The sequence below is a fragment of the Lasioglossum baleicum genome, chromosome 11 (genome assembly GCF_051020765.1).
Source record: "Lasioglossum baleicum chromosome 11, iyLasBale1, whole genome shotgun sequence".
Classification (NCBI taxonomy): domain Eukaryota; kingdom Metazoa; phylum Arthropoda; class Insecta; order Hymenoptera; family Halictidae; genus Lasioglossum; species Lasioglossum baleicum.
The window spans coordinates 15,510,583-15,533,212 of NC_134939.1; the positions used below are offsets into that span (position 1 = coordinate 15,510,583).

General features: G+C 37.8%; 2 protein-coding genes across 5 annotated transcripts in view; one reads left to right on the plus strand and one right to left on the minus strand.

Annotated features, from left to right (window-relative positions):
* LOC143213543 (electron transfer flavoprotein subunit alpha, mitochondrial-like) overlaps positions 1 to 13,264 on the plus strand; it is a 99,666-nt gene extending 86,402 nt beyond the window's left edge. For 2 of the 4 annotated variants that reach the window (XM_076433486.1, XM_076433487.1), the window contains 2 exons: positions 9,971 to 10,565; positions 11,177 to 13,264. The gene's annotated coding sequence lies outside the window, so the exon portion shown is untranslated. The remainder of the gene's footprint in view (positions 1 to 9,970; positions 10,566 to 11,176) is intronic. The other 2 variants (XM_076433488.1, XM_076433489.1) reach the window with 2 other exon arrangements.
* Positions 13,265 to 16,482: 3,218 nt separating this feature from the next.
* On the minus strand, positions 16,483 to 21,154 carry LOC143213545 (uncharacterized). Its single transcript, XM_076433490.1, has 3 exons — positions 19,995 to 21,154; positions 19,534 to 19,738; positions 16,483 to 19,197 (listed from the first exon to the last, which is right to left on the minus strand). The coding sequence occupies exons 1-3, from the start codon at positions 20,282 to 20,284 to the stop codon at positions 18,919 to 18,921; spliced, it is 774 nt and encodes a 257-aa protein (XP_076289605.1). The 5' UTR covers positions 20,285 to 21,154; the 3' UTR covers positions 16,483 to 18,918.
* Positions 21,155 to 22,630: the final 1,476 nt, after the last annotated feature.

The window sequence follows — 22,630 nt, forward strand, 5'->3', positions numbered from 1 at the left end:
ATAGGCGGTTTTCGGATTCAACGTACTTCGCACAGGATAATATTCGCGGTTAACGTGCCTGGTACGCAACATCCACGGGAAACATCTTTATTGACGAATCTTATTGAACGTGATTATTTTTACCAGCGCAAACACCTACGTTGGTCCTCGCGCTTGTTATACCACTTAGAATCGCTACAGGAGTTCACAAATACGTTTACCACACTGCTACAACTGCCTTGCACTCGTGCGTTCACAAAATACCAAGAATTACGAATAGGGAGCGAATCTTTATGCAAAATAACGATTTTCTACCTGAATTGCGACAAACTTGAGTGAAACAATAATTTATTTTCTTTGCTAATAATAAACTACTAATAATAAAAGTTTTTACATTTTTCGAATGTTTCTACTGTTTTAAATTACATATATTCATTTTTGTCATAAAATCCGGTGTCTTTTTTACTGTTTTTACTGTTTTAAATTACATATACTCATTTTTGTCGTAAAATCCGGTGTCTAATCACGAAGCACTGTTAAATTTGGAGTAGTGAATTCAAAGAATAGATATTTTTAATGTTGATAGAGAAATTGTTCCTTTTAATTGCTATATGTATAATGTTTTCATTTTTCGTCTCTTTCTATTTGCGTATCGTTTATACACAGCGAAACATTCGTAACAACAAAATTTTCTTTACTTATGACGTCAAAATAAAATCCGAGGTCTAGCAACAGAGTTGGGCAAAATGTAATTTCAATTACAGTAATTGTGAAAGGAGTAATTGCAATTACTTAACACCGTTACAGCAATTGTAATTGAGTCTAACAATTATTTCAGTGTAATTGTTCTTTTAAACCACTGATTTTTATGTTTTGGACCATTTAACCATTTTCTCTTATTGTAATTATAGTCCACTTTTTTACCACGTTTTTATTAGCTCGCTTTCTTGTCTGTCTGTCTGTCTGTCCGTTTGTCTGTCTGTTTGTTCGGTACAAATTTTGAAATTGATTTTAATTGCACGTGTAATTGAAGATGTAATTAAATACTCATGTAATTAATTACTGCCCAACTCTGGTCTAGCAATCACATGCTATAGCGAGCCGGAATATGAACGTGATGTACCAAATTATGATGGTGGGATAAAATCGATTATCGTTTGGTTTGTTGGAAGCGTAAACCCGTGAATTCCCAAATTTTCCCGATCCCAGGAAATCCTGGCTTCGGAGCACCGCACCGCACCGCACCGTAGGCGTGTCTCATTTGTTTTCGTTCTCCTTTTTCGGAAACTCGGAGTCACTTGGCTGTTTGCAAAAGGCGGCAGCTTTAAGAAGCTCATTAATCCCAGCTAATACGCAACAAATGAGCCGATGCCGTGTGCCCGGCCCTTAACGAAAAGGAAGCGTGTACAATACATGAACACCGATGGGTGTACGCCCACGACGCGACTCGACGGCACTTTCCCTTCTCAAAGGGTACTGTCGTCGGCAGCGCGTAGGGCATTACTCGGATAAAATTCTACGTGAATAACAGTAACGAATAATACATAATTATTCGTTACTTGATTATTTATCGTTATTTGGGAAAGTCCTTATTCGTTGTTTGTCATTCGTAGACTGCGGGTTGTTATGCAAAATAAAAATTGTCTACCTGCATTGTAACAAATTGGAGTGAAATAGAAAATGATTTTCTTTCAAAATGTGTTTAATAGGTTGAAAACAATATAACAGTAGTTTTAAATTCTTCTAATGTTTTTACTGTGTTAAATTATACCTACTCATTTTAATAAAATCCGTTGTCGAGTCATAAATGCACAAAATCTATAATGATTAGTGATTATAAATAGACTGCGGATCTTTATGCAAAATAAAAAATGTTTGCATTGATTGCAAAAGACGGGAGCCAAATCAAAATCTCATTCTTCTTTTAATTATCTTATTAAGGTGAGACTCGTACACTGGTAGCCTTAAATCTTTTTAATATTTCCTCTGTTTTAAATTGTACGTAACCATTTTTGTCATAAATGCATAAAATCCGCAGTCTAATTATAAAGGATGTGCTGTTCCAATCCAATTGACAATAAAGCATAAAAATCAACAGATTATTATTAATATAGAAAGGTCGTCGTCCTAGCCAGCTACTCATTACAACGCCGCCTAGAGCGATACAGGAAGCTACGGAATCTGAAAAATCCTTGTTTTTTCGAAATGGTATTCAACCAGTACCTGCAAACGCAATCATCTCGCTATACGATCTATCCAAGGATGGTATGCAAACAGTGAGGAACGAATGAGACCGGTCCGCCTGTGATCCAAGTCTATTGATCTATAATAGATCCTCGGTAGGTGCTAGAATAACGATCGATCTATCGACCAGGCGACGTATAATGCAGCGGCATGCGATAATAAATTTATTGCGGACGGTGAAGGCCACAAATTGATTATTATTACTCGACCGCGGCATGTTGAGTAGAGTTACAGTTTAGGAGATCGCATATGATCGACGACGTAATGATTCGTAATTGACTGATGCGTACCGTTAATGCACTCGCATTTAAATTCCTTTAACTGCGGGGAACCAACAAGTGTAGCAAACTTCCCTTTCAATTTTTTATTGGAAACGAATTCCTTTAAAGTCTCATGGAAAAAATCATGAAATCTTAACACTTTATCTTAACTTAACATCTTAATGACTGGACTGCGGAAAATTTAAAATTCTTTATACAAAATAAAATTGTTCAGCAACGATTGTTAGCAACAGGAGCTAAGTAAAAATTAATTTCGTCCCCTAACAGTTTTTTACACCTGAAAACAGCATAACACTATTTATAGGCTCTTCTTATCTTTGACTGTATTATATTTCACCAGCCAATTTTTTTCATAAATGCATAAAAATCCGCAGTCCGCTTATTACCAATGAAAATAGGTTTTTGTTTGATACCACTGTCTTAAAATTCGTCTACAAACATTGAAAATTGATCAAAATCTTTCTGTCAGGAGTAATTCGTTCATAAAATGTCCTACTATTTTGATAACCACAAAATGAAGCAACGTTTTGGTCATCTTTAAAAACAAAATTAATTAATACATCCGTCTTAAATGTTGTTTTTTAATCTACCAATCTTCAAAGAATCTAAATAAATCGTTTATATATCAAAGTAGCAATTTTGCATCGAATCATTAAATTCTTCAATATTTAATAAATTATTAAATTCATGTTATATTCATGATGGTCACAAGATTCATCAAGAACACTTTTAATCTTTGTAAATGTGGCTACTGTCCAAGCTAAAATAATTTTGAAAAATAAGAAACTGTAACGACCCTCAAAGTTTCTCAATTTATTCGAATCTTCCTGAAATGTTTTTAAGATATAAATCCATACAAAAAGTACACAAAAAAAAAATCAATTTTTAAAGCCGCCGAAGCAGGGGAACCCTTAAGTAGCTCCTCTCTCCGAGCCGGGTGGAGCAGAAACAAAGGGAACGCTTAAGTACCTCATTTATGGTCTCAGCTGAGTGTCAGATACGGTGTGAGCTGATCGGATGTAAATCTCGAAGTAGCGAACGCCCACGGTTGCCTACTTTTCCTACAATTAATGAGCTGTTACTGAAAGAAGGCAGAAATTGGCAGGACTCGCAGCGTTTTGCGCCAAAGGCACGGCTTCGGGAACGCTCGAAAACGTTGCCACCTACCCTGTAATTAGGACACCTTGGTGTGATTCTAATTAGGGGCCTCGGTTTGCCATAAATCTCCGGCTGTTATAGAGGTCATGTTTGAATGAACCCCGAGGAAGTGGATCTTAAATCATTTAGAAAACCGAAGCTTCGCCGAGAACCGTGAACAAGATCGATGAACTCTTATCTTTCACTATTACATACATATCTTATCGTAGCGTTCCAATAATTTCTTTATTGTCCGATTATTTTTTATACACTGGTGTGCGTAATTGCAGTGAACCACAGTAATTTTTAATATTAGATCATACGATTTGGTTGAGATTACAACAGTTTTTTTACTAATGTTCGTGTAACATGCTCCTTACTGTAATATGCAGACTGTAAATAATGAAAATTTGCTAATTTACATTAAAAAGTAATATTGCAAGCATTAATCTCGGATAAATTAAATGCTCTCAATTTGTTCTCCCCCGGCACGAACGTCGATGTGTAACGAGAAACGTTATGGGCCATTGCCTCAGGAAATTATCAATGAAAATTGAATGGTAAATGAACTGTGGCAGAACTAGTGTAAGCTGAACCTTATGGACTTACAGTTTGTAAGTCATTAGATTAAGAATCTGGATCGAAGAGATACGGATATTAAAATAGGAAATTAAATCTGAAGTTCATCGAATACAGTGTAATATTATCACTTACAATCATGTATTGATAAGTTGAAAACAATTGCTCTGCAAATGAATTCCGACTGGAAATTAATATTGCAATTTAAATATCTTCTAAAGTATTCTAAACCAATTAATTTTTTACAAGGTTAATCATTTTTTGTGGGAAATAGTGAACTACAATATTAGATTGGTGTATTAAAAAATACATGGTCCGATTATAAAAATTGAAAATGATCTGCCCCCTCTACACCTCCTACAAAAAAACCATCAACAAATTATTATGTCCCCTTCGAAACTATATAACTTCGAAACACTTTTGGATATTAATATAATGTACATATGTATACTATAATAGATTCTAATATAACTTATTATAAAGTTAAAGCCCTCGTCTAATTATCTCGATATCATCTAGCTGTTTATCCAGCAGCAAATTCGGTTTGGCAGTCAACTCGAATAACTCACGATGAGCCGTTGTTAAGTAGCTAATGATGTAAGTTGAGACGTCGCGGTTGACAGCGCACGCACTGTTTTGGCGGGAGATTTCGTAGATTAATTTCCAGCGCAGCCGTTTCGAGGGTAACGGTCAAAGTACATCAGGCTCATTGGAATTCCCGTAGACACTGGGATACGTCCATTGCCGGTGTCCTCTTCTTCGCGTTTCCACGGGTCGTTACCCATCAGCGCGCAACGGCCTCCTGATAGTTATAAATCAAAATATTGGGATTAAATCGCACGTCGCGTCGCCCGACACACCGTCGCGTCATCGTGTTTTTGCAATTGAATCGGCGAGATCAGAAATTACATAAATCACTGTTTGTTTTTTAACGGATCAAGCTATGTTTTACATAAAATTCAGAATTCTCACCTTTTTTGCCACCCCCTTCAAATTCGCATACGTTTAACCTTGATCTTCATGCAAAATAAAAGTTTCTCTTGCCCCAATATTTTTAACCAGATGGAAATAATATATGTATTGACGTTCTTAAATTTTTTAAATTTTTCCTCTGTTTTATATTTCACCTATTCATTTTTATTGTAAATATTGCACATAAGATCTACAGTCTACTCATAATAAATCTAGTTTAATCATTTTCTTTAACGTTGTTTTGTATAATAATTAGTGAGGATATGTTAGAAGTTCTTTGTTCGTTTTCCGACAAAAATGTTGCAGAGCTGGAAAAGATTTCGTTATTGAGTACACCGCAGAAACTCGTCACGTACAATACGCAGCCATTCTCGCATTATTATTTTCGCGGACATGTAAATATGATAAATGTATATATCCAAAAGACACCGTTACGTGTAATCGACACTCGTTTGCCTGTCTCCTTGTAATCACGCCTGTCTTCTAATGGTCGGACACTTTTCTAGAATTATTGTGCAGCCTCGCTGATTTCACATTAATCTCCGTTTTATAATCAGTCTTGTGATCGCGTCTACCGTTAGCGAGTTTGAAAAATGCGAACATCTGTCTTTCCACTTAGCTTTTCTGTCACCGTTCCATTAATTTTGATTTATTATTGGTTTATACGGTGGTGTATCGAACTCGACACTTCGCGGATTTTCGCCGATCAGATTCATTTCGAATAAATGCTACAGTAAATGAAATCAAAATAAAAATTCTCCACCTCGAAAATGTAACAAACTGAAATAAAAGAGAAATTGATTTTCTTTCTTAATAGATTCAACAAATTGAAAATTAAAAATATTAGAAGAACTTAAATTAATATATAAAATCAATTTTTATCTTATTTCAGCTTTGTTAAAATCGAGGTGGAGAATTTTTACCTTAAAAATATTAAAAGAATTTAATATATAACTATTGTTAAATTAATATTTACGACATGTTAAGCTTCGTTTTATATTACAGCATTTAATTGTGAGTACACGTGTACGTTACTAATAGAAATTACTTGCTTCAAAATGTGAAGAAAATATTATCCCCTCCTCTCTTTCTCTTCTACTGATATCTTGACCCCTGAACACGAGAGCAACGTTCACGTACAAAATATTATCGTGAGTATAAAAAATGCAAATCACACGGTTTGCATCGATACTTTGATAGTGATGAAGACGCGGAAGACGAGGCAAGTGCAGAGATAGAGACAGAGGCTGATACTTACGATAATCGTACGGTCATCATCATCCCGTTACCAGCAAGGAAATCTAAACGAAAAACAACGAATACGTAATTTTGCTAAGTCACGATGTCCCGTGGGTTAACCTTTGGTCGTGTCATCAAACGCGTTCAAACATATTTAACAAAAGAACAGCATTCAATCTGATCACTATTATTGTGTGCTTTAATGATATTATATTTGCTATTCGTACAAGTCATAAGCAGAGGTGGGCAAATATTTAATCAACGATTGACGACTAAATTTCTACTTCAATCGTTAATCGCAATTAACAATTAATCTCCTCGTTTAGTCGTTAATTGTGGTTAACGATTAAATACTCATTAATCGTTAATTGCGATTAACGATTATTAATCGTCAATCGGATAATTGATTAATGATTAATTGCTGAAATTTCAAAATGAAATACGTAATCAGAACTGTATGAATACTGAAAATAATGTAAACTGAGTTTAGGTGTATTGTCATTTGGTCCATAATACAAATTCTGTTTACGTGCTTTTATGTTTTTTTTCGACGATTCCTTTTTTTAATCAACGATTGATGATTAAATCAATCGCCGATTTTTCAACGATTTCTTCATTTGATCAACGATTGACTTCATCAATCGATTGAATCAATCGCCGATTTTCCGACGATTTCTTTTTTTAATCGTATACATTAATCAATCAATCATGATGAAAAGTTTAATCGATTAATGCCCAACTCTGTTACATACTTACTTTGTACGTAATTTTATGCGTTTCTTCAAAATCGGTTTAGCCCTAGTCTCCCCTACAAGGACATTACAGTAGTGTCCTCTGCAAGAATTTTCGGGGCCTGCGCGTGGCGTGGTACGTTCCTGGGTTGGAAGAAATCCTTGTGCTCGAGGTAGGGAGAAATAGAGAGGAGGGAACCGTCGAAGATGTTACATACTTACTTTGTACGTAATTTTATGCGTTTCTTCAAAATCGGTCTAGCCCTAGTCTCCCCTACAAGGATATTACCGTAGCGTCCTCTGCAACAATTTTCGGGGCCTGCACGTGGCATGGTACGTTCCTGGGTTGGAAGAAATCCTTGTGCTCGAGGTAGGGAGAAATAGAGAGGAGGGAACCGTCGAAGATGTTCCCGGTCGCGTGCCGTTGTGCTCTGCTGGGCTCAACGATCTTCTCGCACATGACACACCGGAATAGGACATTACGACATTGTGCGTGGCTGTACACAGTGGCGGGCGTGGTGCCACGACGCGTCCCGATGCCCGATGCACGATGCCCGATGCCCGATGCCCCTGACGCTTCTCGTTCGTGGCGCGACCATAAGCATAGGATCAGGATAGTTGGCCTGCGCCACGCGATCGGCACGTGGCCCGCAATTGCACCGGGGCCCCTCGCCCCCTTGGTCACGCTTTGATGATTTGCCTCGGCTGCTCTTCGTATTCGTACGCGATATAATTTCTAGGTGGTCGCGCCGCGCCACCGGAACGCCTGTTCACCCTCTGTTACCCCTTGCGGATTACTGGACGGAGGATAATTGACCGTTTCTATTGTTACTTTCGCGTACTTATAACAGCTTAACTCTTTGCATTGGTATTTGACTTTTGTCAAATATCCCTACCCCGAATTACGATGTCACGCGAACCGTCATATGATAACGTGCGACGTTAGAGAGCCTTTCTTTTTCCTAAATTATTAGCTGTCAGGATTCCATTTTTCTCTTCTTCGCAGAGAGAGAGAGGCGTGCACCGGCGCATCCACTGAATAAAACTCGTTATGCTGCGCGATGCTCGCTATCGTCTTTTTTTTTCGTCGGCGATGTCCTTCGTAGTCATACTCCGATCGATAAAAATTTTATAGAAAAATTGCTACAAGATCCTCGATATATTTCATTATTATTGATGAGCTTAAACGCTGCACGGCTTTGAACTAATAAATTCGTCGAGGTATATTTTCAAACATCGTTAACTGATTCGAGACGCCATCTTCAACGATGCTGTGGCGGTCTAAACAAATGAGTATCGGATAGAATCATGTCAGGAGAATAGATTATCAGTCCCTTCAGCATCGACAGCACGATCCAGTTGAGTGGCTTCAGTCACGATTTTTTCGAGGTTGAATGCAAGTGGCATTCTGTGCTGAACGTTTCACTAGGTAGCATCGTATACCGTATTAGTAATTTATAAAATCATGTCATATCCACAAAATGTGCCAGCGAAATCGCATGACTGGTTAAAGGTAAATTCACAATTCTCGTCCATCACCACACCGTGTCCGTTTCGGATAAGGTATCCAAAAAGAGTCGTGACTGGTAGCGAACAAAGAAAATTCTGTGGGAACCGTTACGATGTACAAGACCAAAGAGAATTAGAGACGATGTTAAAATTAAGTAACTCCGCAGAGCTACAAACTAAAATTGCCCCTATTACCAAGGACAAGGCTTACAATAATACGACCTTGCTCGGACACTCCGCACGCTGAGGGAGCTCTCGCGGGAGCAGAGGACAAACGCGTTATCTCGTCAGGGTTAAGTCGCCGTGTACCCGAGGCCGAGTACCGTACACCAAGAAGTACCCGACGCGCAAGTCTTTATCGTCGCTTTGTCGACCGGCACGTCGCACAATGTCTCCGGGAGAATATTCGCGGCCAAGCTCGCGACGATTTCTCGAGGTTCGACAGGAAACGTCCATTAGCGGGCCAGTCGACGAGAATTTACGACACGGGGGCCACCGTTTCCCATCTTTTCTCTTCTCACTCCATCTCACTTTTTTCCTCTTATCTACCTTTCACCGTTCTCTCCTTGTTCCCGTTTATCCGACAATTGCGACGACGAGAGCCGCAGTATCAGCGAGCTACAGGTAACGACGAGCTCCTCGCAACGAGGCTTCCGAATCGTCAGGTAATTTTACAGCGTCGCCGACATCGTCGGCATCGACACCCGTCATAAAAAACGATCCACCCGAAAAGTCTTCCGGACTGGTACGCCTAAGTGAAGTACCGTGTTGAACCATGCGCCACCGACTACTGTTCTAATCTGACGATCTTCGACAACCAATTAGGTTGTACCTGATTCAATTCCCGCCGTTTTTCCGGCGGTGTAAAAACGCTGGACACAGTGGGCTACTTCGACCGAGAAGTCCGGAAAAGTATAGCATAGTTGCTCGTTGTATTCGTCTTAACGTCAGCTTCAACATTCTGAAATCGACAATGCATTTTAACATTTAAACAAATTCTTTTTTACATTTTATACAGAAGTTTGTAGATGTTCAAATACTGTTCAACTTTTGTTGGAAACATTTTTTGCTCAGATTATTGGAAACCCCCGAAAAATCGTTATAATGGAGTGCTTCCACCGAAATCTGGAAAAAATAATTTTTGCATAACTTACAAATTATGTAGGAATGGTGTAATCTATTATTTTTATACTAAATACGTTTTTTTCAGTGGCAGTAGCCCTTGTAGATCTGAGATAAATAAAAATTCTGCTAAATCCCGTCGAATTTTATATTCCAGCATTTGTTGAAAATTTTCAGAAGCCGTAAATGCACAAAGAGTCACAGTCCACGTCTACACACAACAAATTGAGGATCACGATAGAATGGGGAAGTCTATGCACCCCTTTTCTGGTCAGTTAACTCCATTGATACCTACAGACTGCAGAGCGTTTCGCAACGACAAGGTCATGCGTCACGAAAGAAATACTAGCTATCGATGCAGAACGACAACGCTCAGCTAGGCAATTAGAAAGTAATTAATCCCACGCACCTCGTTTATAGTAACCGACCACCGACCACGGTCACGCTTTGCCGGTCAGGATGTAACCGATGCAACAGATGACACCCGCTTCTCGATGGCACCACCCAGCCTATCACTACGCGAGGGATACCGCAGTTATTCTCCGCCCCGTAGACTCGTGCCATGTGGCGATCCCCTCGAACCATCTTCCGACACGTCATCAGTATAGCTAATTTACGATTGCACCCTAAACGGATATACCTTTCGACTTTGCCCGACCTGGAGAAGATCGTCGGATGGATCACCGAGGGGTCAAAATAAATCCGACCCGCAGTGGGGAAAATTGGTTCTCTAGAAGCGCAAAAGTGAAAATAAAAATTTGGCCAGGTATTGGTAAGTATGTTCATGTCGACAGAAGTCTCTTCAAAGCGTCTAGAACCGACAATTTTATTTCTGAAATTGATTATTTGCTAGGATGAACAGTAACATTAAAATAGACAGAGACCGTGAGAACATGAAAAGAATTTAATACTATTGTTACGTTATTTTCAACGTATTAAGTCTACTAGGAAAGAAAATCAATTTCTATTTCTAGTTTGTTACAATTGAGAAAATTGTTATTCTGCAGAAAGGTCCACAGTCTAGTGATAACTGTATCCACAAAAACGGAGCATCCATAACATAAATTTTGCAGGAATTTCTAAACCTTGAGAACAGAAAATTCGTAATACATAGTTGAGTAATTAATGGAAATAGTGAAACGATGTCTATAATTAAAAGATTAACGTAATAAATATTCAAGATAAGAATTGTGTAAAACGAAGATTGGTTCAACAAGTTTATTCACGCTGAAATCCCATATGCAACTAGAGAGTTCAAACTATTTTATCCAAATATCTTTTCATACGTTAGGTTATTATTGTATTCAATAATGTTTATGTTTCTTCCATGATACATATAAAATACAATATACTTAAACAAAATATTTCCGGAACATGTTGCAGATGTAGATGCTGCAGACTTCTTCCAGATTGTGGAGCCGAGGAAAATACTGAAAAAAGAATCAATCAGAATGATAGTTGTCGCACACCGGTTAATTGACAGTTTCGTTTCATCTCGCCGTAACACTTGGCACACGAAGTATCGTCATCTTCTTCAGGGACGCCAGCAGGTTCGAGTTTGAGAAGTGTAGCTTGCTTGAATGCATCCTACAGCGGCAGAGTGGTCATCGTGGCGTGGTCATCTGTGCGCTATATTTCGGACACGGCGCGTGCCGTGTCGATAATACATACTACACGGATGGATTCACTGACGAATGATAAGTAATTACAATACGAGAGGGCCTCTATTCAAGTAATAATTTTTCACGAACAATAAGACATATGGTTCGACAGTCGGCTGTAATTGAACAATACACCAATAATTTCAAGATGCAAAGTGTTTTATGCAAGACTGCAGCACGAATTGCCGACTGCGTACTATATTTACATATCATGCATTATATTAGACTCCGGATCTTTATAAATTAATTGTCTAGATAAATAGAATGCTGGAATATGATAGAATACAGCTAGGAGCAAAACTGATCACACACACTTTAAATCGGAATAAATTTTTTGTCAGTGGACCAAACGACTTCAATTTCTCTGTCAGGCTAGATGAATTAGTTTAGTAAATGACGTGTAACAAAAATGTTGAAAATATGCATTTGTTCGGAATTGTGTGTTTGGTCAACTTGTATAAATTTATACTGTATACTTAACTTGAAAATTTAATTGAAAACATGTTAAGTGGTTTACGAGTTATAAAGATCAAAAGTGGTAAAAATTGCAGTTTATAACTTTATTACTCGTTTATAACTCGTAAACCAATTAAACAAGTTCAATGAAATTTTCGGAGCGTATATAATTTATACAAGTTGACCAAATACATCATTTAAATGTTCGTTGTTGGCTAAAAAAGCTGTAAAATTCAGTTTTTACTATTGTTTTTCACAATTACGATCAAATGCATTTTTTTAACATATTTTTTAGATGTCATTTACTAAACTAATCCATCTAGCCTTACAGAGAAATTGAAGTCGTGTGGTCCATTCATAAAAAATGTTATTCTGAGTTAAAGTGTATGTGATCAGTTTTTCTCCTAACTGTATAGTAGCACATACCAGAACATGTTAGAATATACTATTATCTTGAAAAGTGAAAAATTTGTGCATCAATTGTAAGACAAACTAGATATATTGGAAAATGACAAACGTTTTTGCACTGAACTTATTTGTATGTACATAAATGTGCATGAAACAAACGTCACGTCATTCAAGTACTCAATATACAAAATAAATATTCATTGATCACAGACTGTTCTGTCCAGATGCTTGATTGCAATTGAGACCGTTTTATCTCAGACTTGTCTAATTAGTTCAATTCCTATACCGATTTTGTTTACTACTACATATTACTTTCGCTTTCAGCAATGCTCATATCGAAGTATCAAACTGAAGAGAATATACAACACTAAAATGTTTTTCATTTCATTTGGAATAAGATAGGATCTTATTTTCCGTGGTACATAGCCTTTCTAGATCTGGAATAAATTAAGATCGTACTATATTCTGTCATATTTTATATCCTAGCATTTTTTGAAAATTTTTAGAAGCCATAATTGCATAAAGATCCGCAGTCTGGTTGTTGTAACACTTTAGCACACTGTGTAGAAGCATCAATTATTGCGCTGTGAGACCGTTATCGCTTCCGATAGTAACTTATGCAATGCTCTGTCTTCAATTGCAAACCACAGATGTCGCTGAATACCGAGCTCTTTCTCGCAAGTGCTCGGTTTGCTACTTGGTTAGTATATAAGACGCAATCGAAGCTACATTCTCGGGTGAGGTCCGAGGCGTTAGGGAAACCGAAGCTGGTGGTATTCACTGCTTTCGTGATGCCCCTGCATTTATCTAGAAAGTCTTGACTTTTCCCTCATTTAGTCACCGCCGCGGAGTCCGAATGGCAGTGACCATTGGCTCGCGTATCAGGTGCATGCTTTCTTAATGTATCACGAAAAAGTACAAGGGTTAATATGATATTTCTTCAAAAGTAACTAACGCGACGTTGATCTCATCTTTTGTACATTTAGAAAACCACATGTGTTTCGTTTATTTTCCTGTATTCCCCACAAGAAAATTTGTTATCATATAATAATTATCACACTGTGGGTTTTATGCAGTTATGGCAAAATTGAGTAAGAAGATGAGAATTTCACAATGCCAATTTATTTTTAATTTATTAAAGCTGTTGCAGAGAAAGGAATTTCCTATTTAGTTTCCTTGCAGTTGATTCAGCAAATTTTCATTGTGTATAAAAATTCGCAGACTGATAACAATGAATGGAAAATGACTCCAATTCAAAATGATTTCAATTCTTTTTCAGGAATAGACATTTTGACGTGCAAATAATTATATGTATTCTATAAAGATTAACAAATTTAACCAAGAATATAAAACTAGTATGTTTAATGTTATACAACTCCATTATTTTGGAATTTCATGTTACAAAAAGAAATATGAAAATGAAGGTAAAACATTTCTTAATATAAAATCTTTCTTTACAGTGTATCTTTATATCCGAAAAAAAATTTGAAAGATGTACTTACTGCATTTTATTAGGTTGATTGTAAGTTGCATATCCTCTCAATAAGACCGAAGGGTATTTTCGAAAATAAAGTTTGGCGGCGTTATTCTTTTAAAAGACCACGGTCATCGCGAAGCGAATTCGGTCCTCGTTACTTCCTCGAAGCGTTACAACCAATTCACCCTTGATTTCTCGCCACCAGAATACAGTCGGTGAGCGGTTTAATCACGAAAAGGGTTAACGAGGTCTGCGTTCGAAACGAAACGGAGTAGTGGCAAAATCTTTCGACACGGAGTCAGGTGGCTGGAATCGTAATCCCGCCGAAGGTGCTGCCTTTGACACCATAAGGGTAGCGAGGTGTCATAAGATTTTCGGTGATCCGCTCGCCTTCGTGCCCTGGAACGAATTGTCCTTCCCTTCAGGACTTGGTCCCTCGTCCTCCAGTTACGCCTCGTTAACGAACAACACGCTGCAATAATACGGATGTAATTTTTGTTGAAGAATTGCTGCTCAAGTTTATCCCTGAAACCGCCACATTTCGTCACAACCTTCCTAATTCGTTGCATCTACCCCCCATTTTGCGAACATTTCAATCGAGCCTTCGAAGAGTTCTGAATAGATTTATATGCAAAATAAAAATTGTCTGTATCGTTGTCGGAAAACAATGCAACGGTATTCCTTAATTCTTTAAACGATTTCACTGTTTTGTCATTAATGTCTCGTTAGAACCTCGTTCTACGGGGCTCTTTCATTAAGAATTTATGTTTTTTTTAAATTAACAATTCTTTACAATGTAAAACAGTGAGAACATGTGTAAATCGTCTCCAAGGAGATATCGATTGTTCACATCTGTGTTCTTTTCACATACCTGAAAAGGACGTAATAGCAGACAAAAAAAATTATATGACCCACCGATGCGAAGACAATACGAAAAGGAATTTCTTTGACAGTTTCCCCACTCCTCAACCTAAAGTCCTTCAGACTTTAGACATATCCGCGTGCAATCAACAAACGCAGTATATTTCGATCATGGCTGGAGTAACTTCTTCTCGTTCGCTGTCGTGTGTTGTGCAGTGTTTAGTGATTGTGTAGAACTGTGGTGTTTCCATATTTTAAAACGTGTTCGCGTAAATGGCAGTGTGCTATGGATACGACGGTGGAACAAAAGAATTTGAGAAATTTGTAAGTATCTATACTTTACACAAGTATTTTATAATGAACAGACTCTCTTCCTTCCCGAATTCGATTCGGTTTGAAGATACACGTACGCGTGACTGTTCTTTGCAATCGAATCAGCGTGAAAAGAAAGTATGAGGTAAAGGGAATAGAATCGTAGAATCTGTGGAAAGGCAAAATATTTCTTTACAAAGCTCGCAAAGAATGAGAAGGTTCGAAGAATTCGTGGGACGGATTTGACCGAGTACAGGATCCATCATTGGGCGTGACCAGAAATGGTCGAGTTTTCGAAATTGTAACCGGTATCCATTTCAGGTCAAATTTGCGCCGCTTGTGATCTTTCACGCCGGTTTCTGGTGAAAGGTTGGAAACAGTGATCTTCACGGATTCGCTTATTTCTTGGTGCATTCCGTAGTTTCAGCTTCCAACTAATTGATGGCAATCACTAGACTGTTCAATTTTCAGTATTCACTATTTTCAGACTTTTCACTTATACGTATATTTATAAAAAAAGATATGACTAACAATAAATACAATATAACCAAACCAATCGACAAAAAGCTTTTGCGAATAACGTTAATCAATAACAACTTTCTAGCTACTTGATTGCGAAATGTATTGATTTTTGTGAAAGTAAACTTCGTCGACTAATGTTATTCATACAAATTATTCTATTGCTTCAACAGAATATGTCTATTTAAGTAATTAATCGTTTCCGTCATGAATGCATAAAATCCGTAGTCCAATGATCACTAATTATCGAACATCTGGAATTAGAAGGAATCCTTATTTACGACTGGATGCTGGCTTTCCGATTTAGACGAAGGAGAAAGACAAGAAAATAACGTGAAACCGATAATAACGAGCTCTATTGTGAGGCACGTGCCGCTGTCCGCCCACGCGTTTCGAAACAAACGTTTTTCCTCGGACCTTGCCAATTTGGCGTATGGAAAAGGGTTACCGATCACTGTCACCACCCCCTTTCTTTCGTTTGGGTGTCGCCGAATGGTCGTTTTCCAACCGAGAGGATACTCAACGGTCATTTTGCTGTTAGGAAACCACTCTTCTAGCCTTACAGAGAAATTGAAGTCGTTTGGTCCATTCATATAAAAGTTATTCTGATTTAAAGTGTGTTGAATCAGTTACGCTCGTTAGTGTAAGTCATAAGTAATGTAAAATATATGATACATATGATGGTACATATATATTATTAGGTATTTATATGTAAAGCTAAACTTTATTAAACATTTTGCCATATCAGGTTTTAATAGGATGTTCCTAACTCACATACAAATTAAAAATATTTCAGGAATATTTAAGAAATATAAGGTATATATGTATATAAGAAAGTATTTAAATATTTTCAACGGCTGATATCGCCCCTTTAACTTTACCTTACAAAACTGTATTTTTATTATAAATATGGAAATGCGCATGAGTTAATTAAATTTAGTATCGTATATGAAGGGAATGGGGGAGAGACTGCAGTCGTTATTGTAGTTATAAAATAATACTTTATTTACAACATTTTACAAAGCTGTATTGACATCGATGTTTGAGGACTGTTCACAATTATAATCGTATCGAGATACATACTAAGTATATCGCAATTGTAAATTATTTTCTTCTTTGGCCCTTTGTTATAATGTATTAATGGACGGCACAAAATGACTACTGTAAACTTCGCGACATTCCTGACTAGTTACGTCCTTATCGAGATTTTATAAACGTAAATTAAAATTAAGTACAACGCATCATTTAAATATGTGTAATCATTTCGTTAAATGGAAACATCTCGCACGATTCTTCTTTCAAACTTAACACAAAGCACCTAATAACTATTCAGAGTATTAATAAGTTAATCATTAATATTAGTATTAATGGCACGATCCTTTTACATTTCTACTATCACTTATTGATTCGAGTATTCTATTAAATAAATCTCCGTTAAGTAGTATTACATAAAGATTGAAAGTACCATGCAATATCGTATAGTATTGGTAAATAGGATAAGAAAATTCGCGCTTATTTAAAAGTAATTTAACGCTCTACCTAAACTAGACTTAATATTATCGAGAGTCCTTAATCTTTGGATCGTATATCGTGGAAAAACGATTGACACTTTTAATAGTAACGACTACAAATTTACACATGATCCATTTTCATTTCAACTCACATACGCATACACTATACTTGACTATACACACGATACAAATATACAAACACTAAATATAAAACGACACTTTAGCATAATAGAATTAAAATAATTTTCAGTGCATAATTTTAATTCACATTTTGAAATTCATTGCTTCATCAGCTTTGTTATAACTAGACAGCGGATTTTACTTTAAGACAGTCATTTAAGACAGTAAAAATATTAGAAGAATTTAGAAATGCTACCATATTATATTTTCAACCTATTAAACATGTTAAGATAGAAAATAAATTTCTATTTCAACTCCAGTTTAAATTTAGGTTTAAAATTTTTATTTTGCATAATGATCCGCTGTCTAGCTATATATGTATAACCTACAATAAATATTTCTATCGATTATTCTACATTAAATATAATATTACAAAAGTAAATGCTGCCATAAATATTCGTCGATGACCCTATCCTAAATGATATTACGAAAGTAAATTAAATTTGTGGGTACACATTACGCTCTTATAATTTATACAAAATTAAGTATCTACTCTTTGTTTCGTCTTTGATGATTAATGATAACGAAGGATTTCAGTAATTGTTGCATAGTACGAATGTGTATGATATCATCCGCAATTTTACATGTCAATTTAGGAAAGCGAATCTGCAAGTTTATTTTTCAAGATTTTCATTTAAGTATAATTTTCAAGTATGCACTATTAAATCGTGTGTTAGAGAACTATATATTTTTACTGCAAATGCATCGTACACATCCTTCGGCTACTAATTACTTTGCACTTAACGTAAGAGTAATTAACATGATCGAAAATTGTCTTAATAAAAATTCTAGTTAAATATGCTATTCTGTTGTAAATATTCGATTAAATTATATTGTTTCATCTCAACTTATTTATGACTTACGGATCGTTTTTTCATAACTATACAATTCAGTCTACGCTCTATCTTAAATCAGTCCTAGTTCCTCCATTTTATATTATGCTGCCGTTTCAATTATGTCACGTTTCTTACAAAAGTAGAATTAATATAAACGATATAAGAAGTGCTATTTTAAAATCTATTTTCAAAATCCTTTCTTCATCATTACGTTTTTACGAATTGTGTTTATCAGTTTATTCAACAAACGTACTTTCCTGGTAGCGGCTTAAATTGATATCTTAATTATTAATTATTTAAATACGTGTTACAAACTTTCACATTGAACAGGCAAGAACTAGTCAAATTTTACTAATACGTCTTGCTGGCATAATTTTTGAAAATACTAAGCCCGCCAAATTCTGATATTGTATTTTCCACAAGGAAAATATTTTTTATACAGACTACAAATTATATTCGCGCCTCCTGAATATCATTATCAAATTACAACATTTTTTTACAGAAATCCAGGTTCTTATATTGTGAATTTGTGGTTATAATATTCGAGTGACGTCGTCAACCATCTTTCGACAAATAAAATTCGTTTAGCGATTAATGAAATAACTGGTGTCGGTAAGAAATGCGATATTTTGAGTTCACAGATCAGTGTATGTGTGTGTGTGTGTGTTTGTGACCAAGTAACCCCCTCTCTGTCAATACCGGACACACACACGACAGAGTCGAAGCGAGCGAAGTAGAAGAAGAAGAAGAAGAAAAAGAAGAAGGTAGAGTGAGGAACAGCACCGTAGAAGGGGAAGGTAGAGTGTGGACAAAAGTTTTGATGTGGCGACGCTGTCGCAGATATACAGCTGAATTAATGAATAATTATTTTTTCCTACCGTTACAACATTTCCTCCTCACTTTGTTATTGCCATTTTCCATCGTGCCTCTGGAGAAGATCGCACAACGCCGCGATATACGTTTGCGCCATTTGCAAGGTCTCAAATTTGCTGAGCTTGTGATCGGCTCCCAGGCTGGGGACAACTTCCCTTAGCTTGTCAAAGGCGTCGTTTAAACCATTCATACGACGTCTCTCTCTCGCGTTTGCTGCGAGGCGTCGACGCTTCAAGACGCTTGGTGACGGTGGCACATCCCTCGATCGTCGTCTTCCGCGCCGTGGACTATTCGTAGGTGATATTTGTTTCTAAAAACAGGCAACGGATTCGATTTTAACGCTAACCTACCACGCACCACTTGTCACCTTTCCTTCTTAAACACTTTACAAAAAAAAGAAAACATAAATGAAACTATCAGATGACGTCATTGAGTGTGACTTGCTAGTTCACACTGAAAATTGCTGTTGCTATTAAAGGTTCCATTGAAAAGTGTTTAGCCATGTACCACAGATTTTTCACGATAATGCAATAATCACCGGTCGGTAATGCGTTAATTAGCTCCGTCAATTTTATAGAAGCGACCCACTGTGCTCCTCTCAACACTGAAGAATCGCAAAATCGCGATTGCTCGTGTTCTAGCTCACCTGCGCGGACGTAACAGGTTCCCAACAAGTCCTCCTGGGCTCGGCGATCATCTGCATCGACTCGCTCTTTTCAAGGATCTGAAATTTTTGTTCCTGCGGTGGTGTCTCGTAGCAATAAGCCGCCGGGGCGTATTCAACGGAGTTCTCTTCGTGTAGCGTCGACCTGGGTGAAACCGTGTGACTTATCGCGTGCTGCGGTTCGTACCTGTTGAAATTGAATGGGACTTTCATGAGCATCCCCGAACCGCAATACCAGCTAATATATGCCATTAGGAGCAATTCATCCTGCCTTCTCTCGTCACAAATGCAACATCCACCCGTAACGAAATTAGTGCATCGAAAAAAAAAAGAACTTACGAGATAACATCACACGAAAGGCGAGAACGTGCGTTAGGCTTTGTATAACGTGGCGAATCGCGGCGAAAACGAACAGAGTCTCGATTATCGAAATTCATGCTTACCTTTGAGGCGTCATAGGTGTCAACACACCGAAAGAAGTCCTGTCGTACGAGTCTGGGGTTCTCGAATATTTCAGGGCTACGTCGTTTTCGTAGCCGATCGGGTCCGATTCTTTTCGCGGGGTGTGCTCACACTTGTGCCCGAAGCTCTCGGAGTATGGGATTTTCACGGAATCGTAGTTCGGGGAATTGTACGGCGACGGGTACAAAGAGTCGTAGGCTCTCGTGCCCGAGTAACTGGTTATCATCGCGGTGGTCACCGGGTAGTCGTGCGGGTTCGTCATCAGAGCCATAATTTGGTCACTTGCTTCGTCGGTCGTGCTTCGTCAGACGATCCTCCCCGACATCTTCGAACGCTCCCACGAAATTGTCAGTGCGAGTACATCGTCACCGGCGTTGTAAACATACAAATACAACAAGGACATACAACCGTCTGCTCTGAACATTAACTCTTGGAGATCTAGCTCTTCAATCTTGAACTCTGTAAGTTGACAACTTCGAATTCACCGTATCTTGGACATAGTAGCACAACTGTACGACACTCGATAATCACAGGTCCCGAAAGTCGGATGTTAGACTCTCATTCTGTCGTCGATCACAGAGAGCAGGAGATTCGGGTAGTCATTGAACGAGCACAACAGTTTCTAATGATTTTGGTTCACTATCACATCGATATTATGCGAAGATCATGTCATCGGTTTAGTATAACAGTGGGAACAGCAAGAAGTTCGCCGATCTTCGCGGTCTAAAGGCTGGCGTTTGAGTGTGGCGCGTGCCGTGCGTCCTTCAGCACATCAACATATGGTTCCCACTTCGTTTTATGTCCATTCTATAGGTGCACCTGGTGGCCAGTTCGTGCTCCTTCTGTAGCTACCCTCTCCTCCCCTTCGTCTAATACCACTTTACCCTGGCAGAAGCGTGCCGGGGCACACCGCCACCGACGTTTCCCACCACCGCACCAGCAGCGGCACACGCTCGCTTTTTCCTTCTTCCCTTTCCTGTCCGGCCGCGTTATCTGTTCGCGTACACAGAAGCTGGACACTTCCTGAAAGGAAGGTGTACCTGTTGATATGTAGATAACGGAGCCGCGGGAACCAGTAACTTGTTGATTTAAATTCCACCGAGGAGACGACGAGTTAATCACGAAACTCGGACGTTGTTAAGAGGCTTAAGGCGGTTGACTCGTTTCCAGGATTACTAGGGTGCGGGATTCGCCTTCTTCTTTTGTCGAGAATATAAACATGGGGGTTTTCAGTAGTCGAGAACGGTAACTAAAAGATCGATCTGGGGCGCTATTTCCCTAAAAAGTCCTTTTTTCGTTTACAGGGCGTAATTTTTATTATTCGGCAGCATGTAGCTATGCAAATTACGCCTCGTAAACGAAAAAATAGGACTTTTGAAGCAGATAGCGCCCTAGATCGATCTTTCATCTAGCGTTTTTTACAATTAAAAAAACGCCGTGTTTGTTTGTTTCTACCCCCTGTTCGTTTAACCCCTTGCACTACTATTTTCCTTGTGGTTATGATTATTTTTCTAATAAATAAAATCTGCTAATGGATTTAAAGTACATCAAAAGTAGATTGAACGTCAATTAATAAATTACCACAACTTTGTATGGTATACATACAAACAGTGGAAACTTGTGCTTGGATTTATAATTTATTATTATATATATATATATATATATATAATATTTAATATCGTCGATTTTGTACGTCGATAATCGTACGATTTAAAATGGATTATTTTGCAATGCTGGAACATGGTTTTCTTTCATTTCCAAAATGATTGTTCATTACATAAATTGGCACAGCAGTTGTAAGTCGGACTTCTCCGCAAGACACAGTTCCATCCCTCGTTGAAATTCCGACGGACCGCTTGATAAATCCAGTGACTTTAACGAGTGGATAGGATAATCTCCATGTGCGAGAGATGCGCCCGATTATACATCTCAATTTCCTTTTCTTCAGCTTTGATTACGTAGCTCTTGCATGTTGCAATTAACGTAAACAATTTTTATCTCGTACAAAAGTCCGCAGTCTAATTACCAAATTAATTGTTACCAGATTTTGTTGTACATACTAAAATTGAAACTAAAACTACGTTTCTTCACGCACAAAAGAAACGGCTGTGTTCCGCCAGTTTTGAGCAGGCGAGACCATAAAGTTTCCAAAAGTTTTTCTAACGGACGTGTTCGGCTCCAAGCTGAAAATTTAATTCCAATTACCAATTTTCCAGCCATTGTCTCGTTTACAGAGAACACACCGGCAGACTTTCTCTGTTTCGCCGGTTCGCTGCAGTGAGACGACAGATGCTATTATAATGGAAGCTACGGAATATAATAACTGCGTGTAATATGTGTATCTTATTCGACGAGTAAGAGAACAATAACAGAGGAAGTGAAAATAAAGAGGAAACGGCACACTCGCGCGTGCATCGATGTCTCTAGACACATGTATGTATTTATTATGTATGCATTTTACGTTCATACAGCGACAGTTATAATTATAAAGTACATTATTGTAACGATCTCTCAACTGAAAATGTTATTGTTCTCTATGAAACTGATATACACTACCGGTCGCGAAACCATTCCATGAATTTGTAGGCAGACACACGTACACGTCACGTTAGCGAAT

Excerpts from the sequence above, each read along its gene's own strand:
- LOC143213545 (XM_076433490.1), bottom strand. The coding sequence starts at position 20,284 with ATGGCTCTGATGACGAACCCGCACGACTACCCGGTGACCACCGCGATG. Across the intron at positions 19,739-19,994 it reads ACACCTATGACGCCTCAAAG|GTACGAACCGCAGCACGCGA; the intron begins GTAAGCATGAAT and ends CAATTTCAACAG. Across the intron at positions 19,198-19,533 it reads AACCTGTTACGTCCGCGCAG|AAACAAATATCACCTACGAA; the intron begins GTGAGCTAGAAC and ends GCCTGTTTTTAG.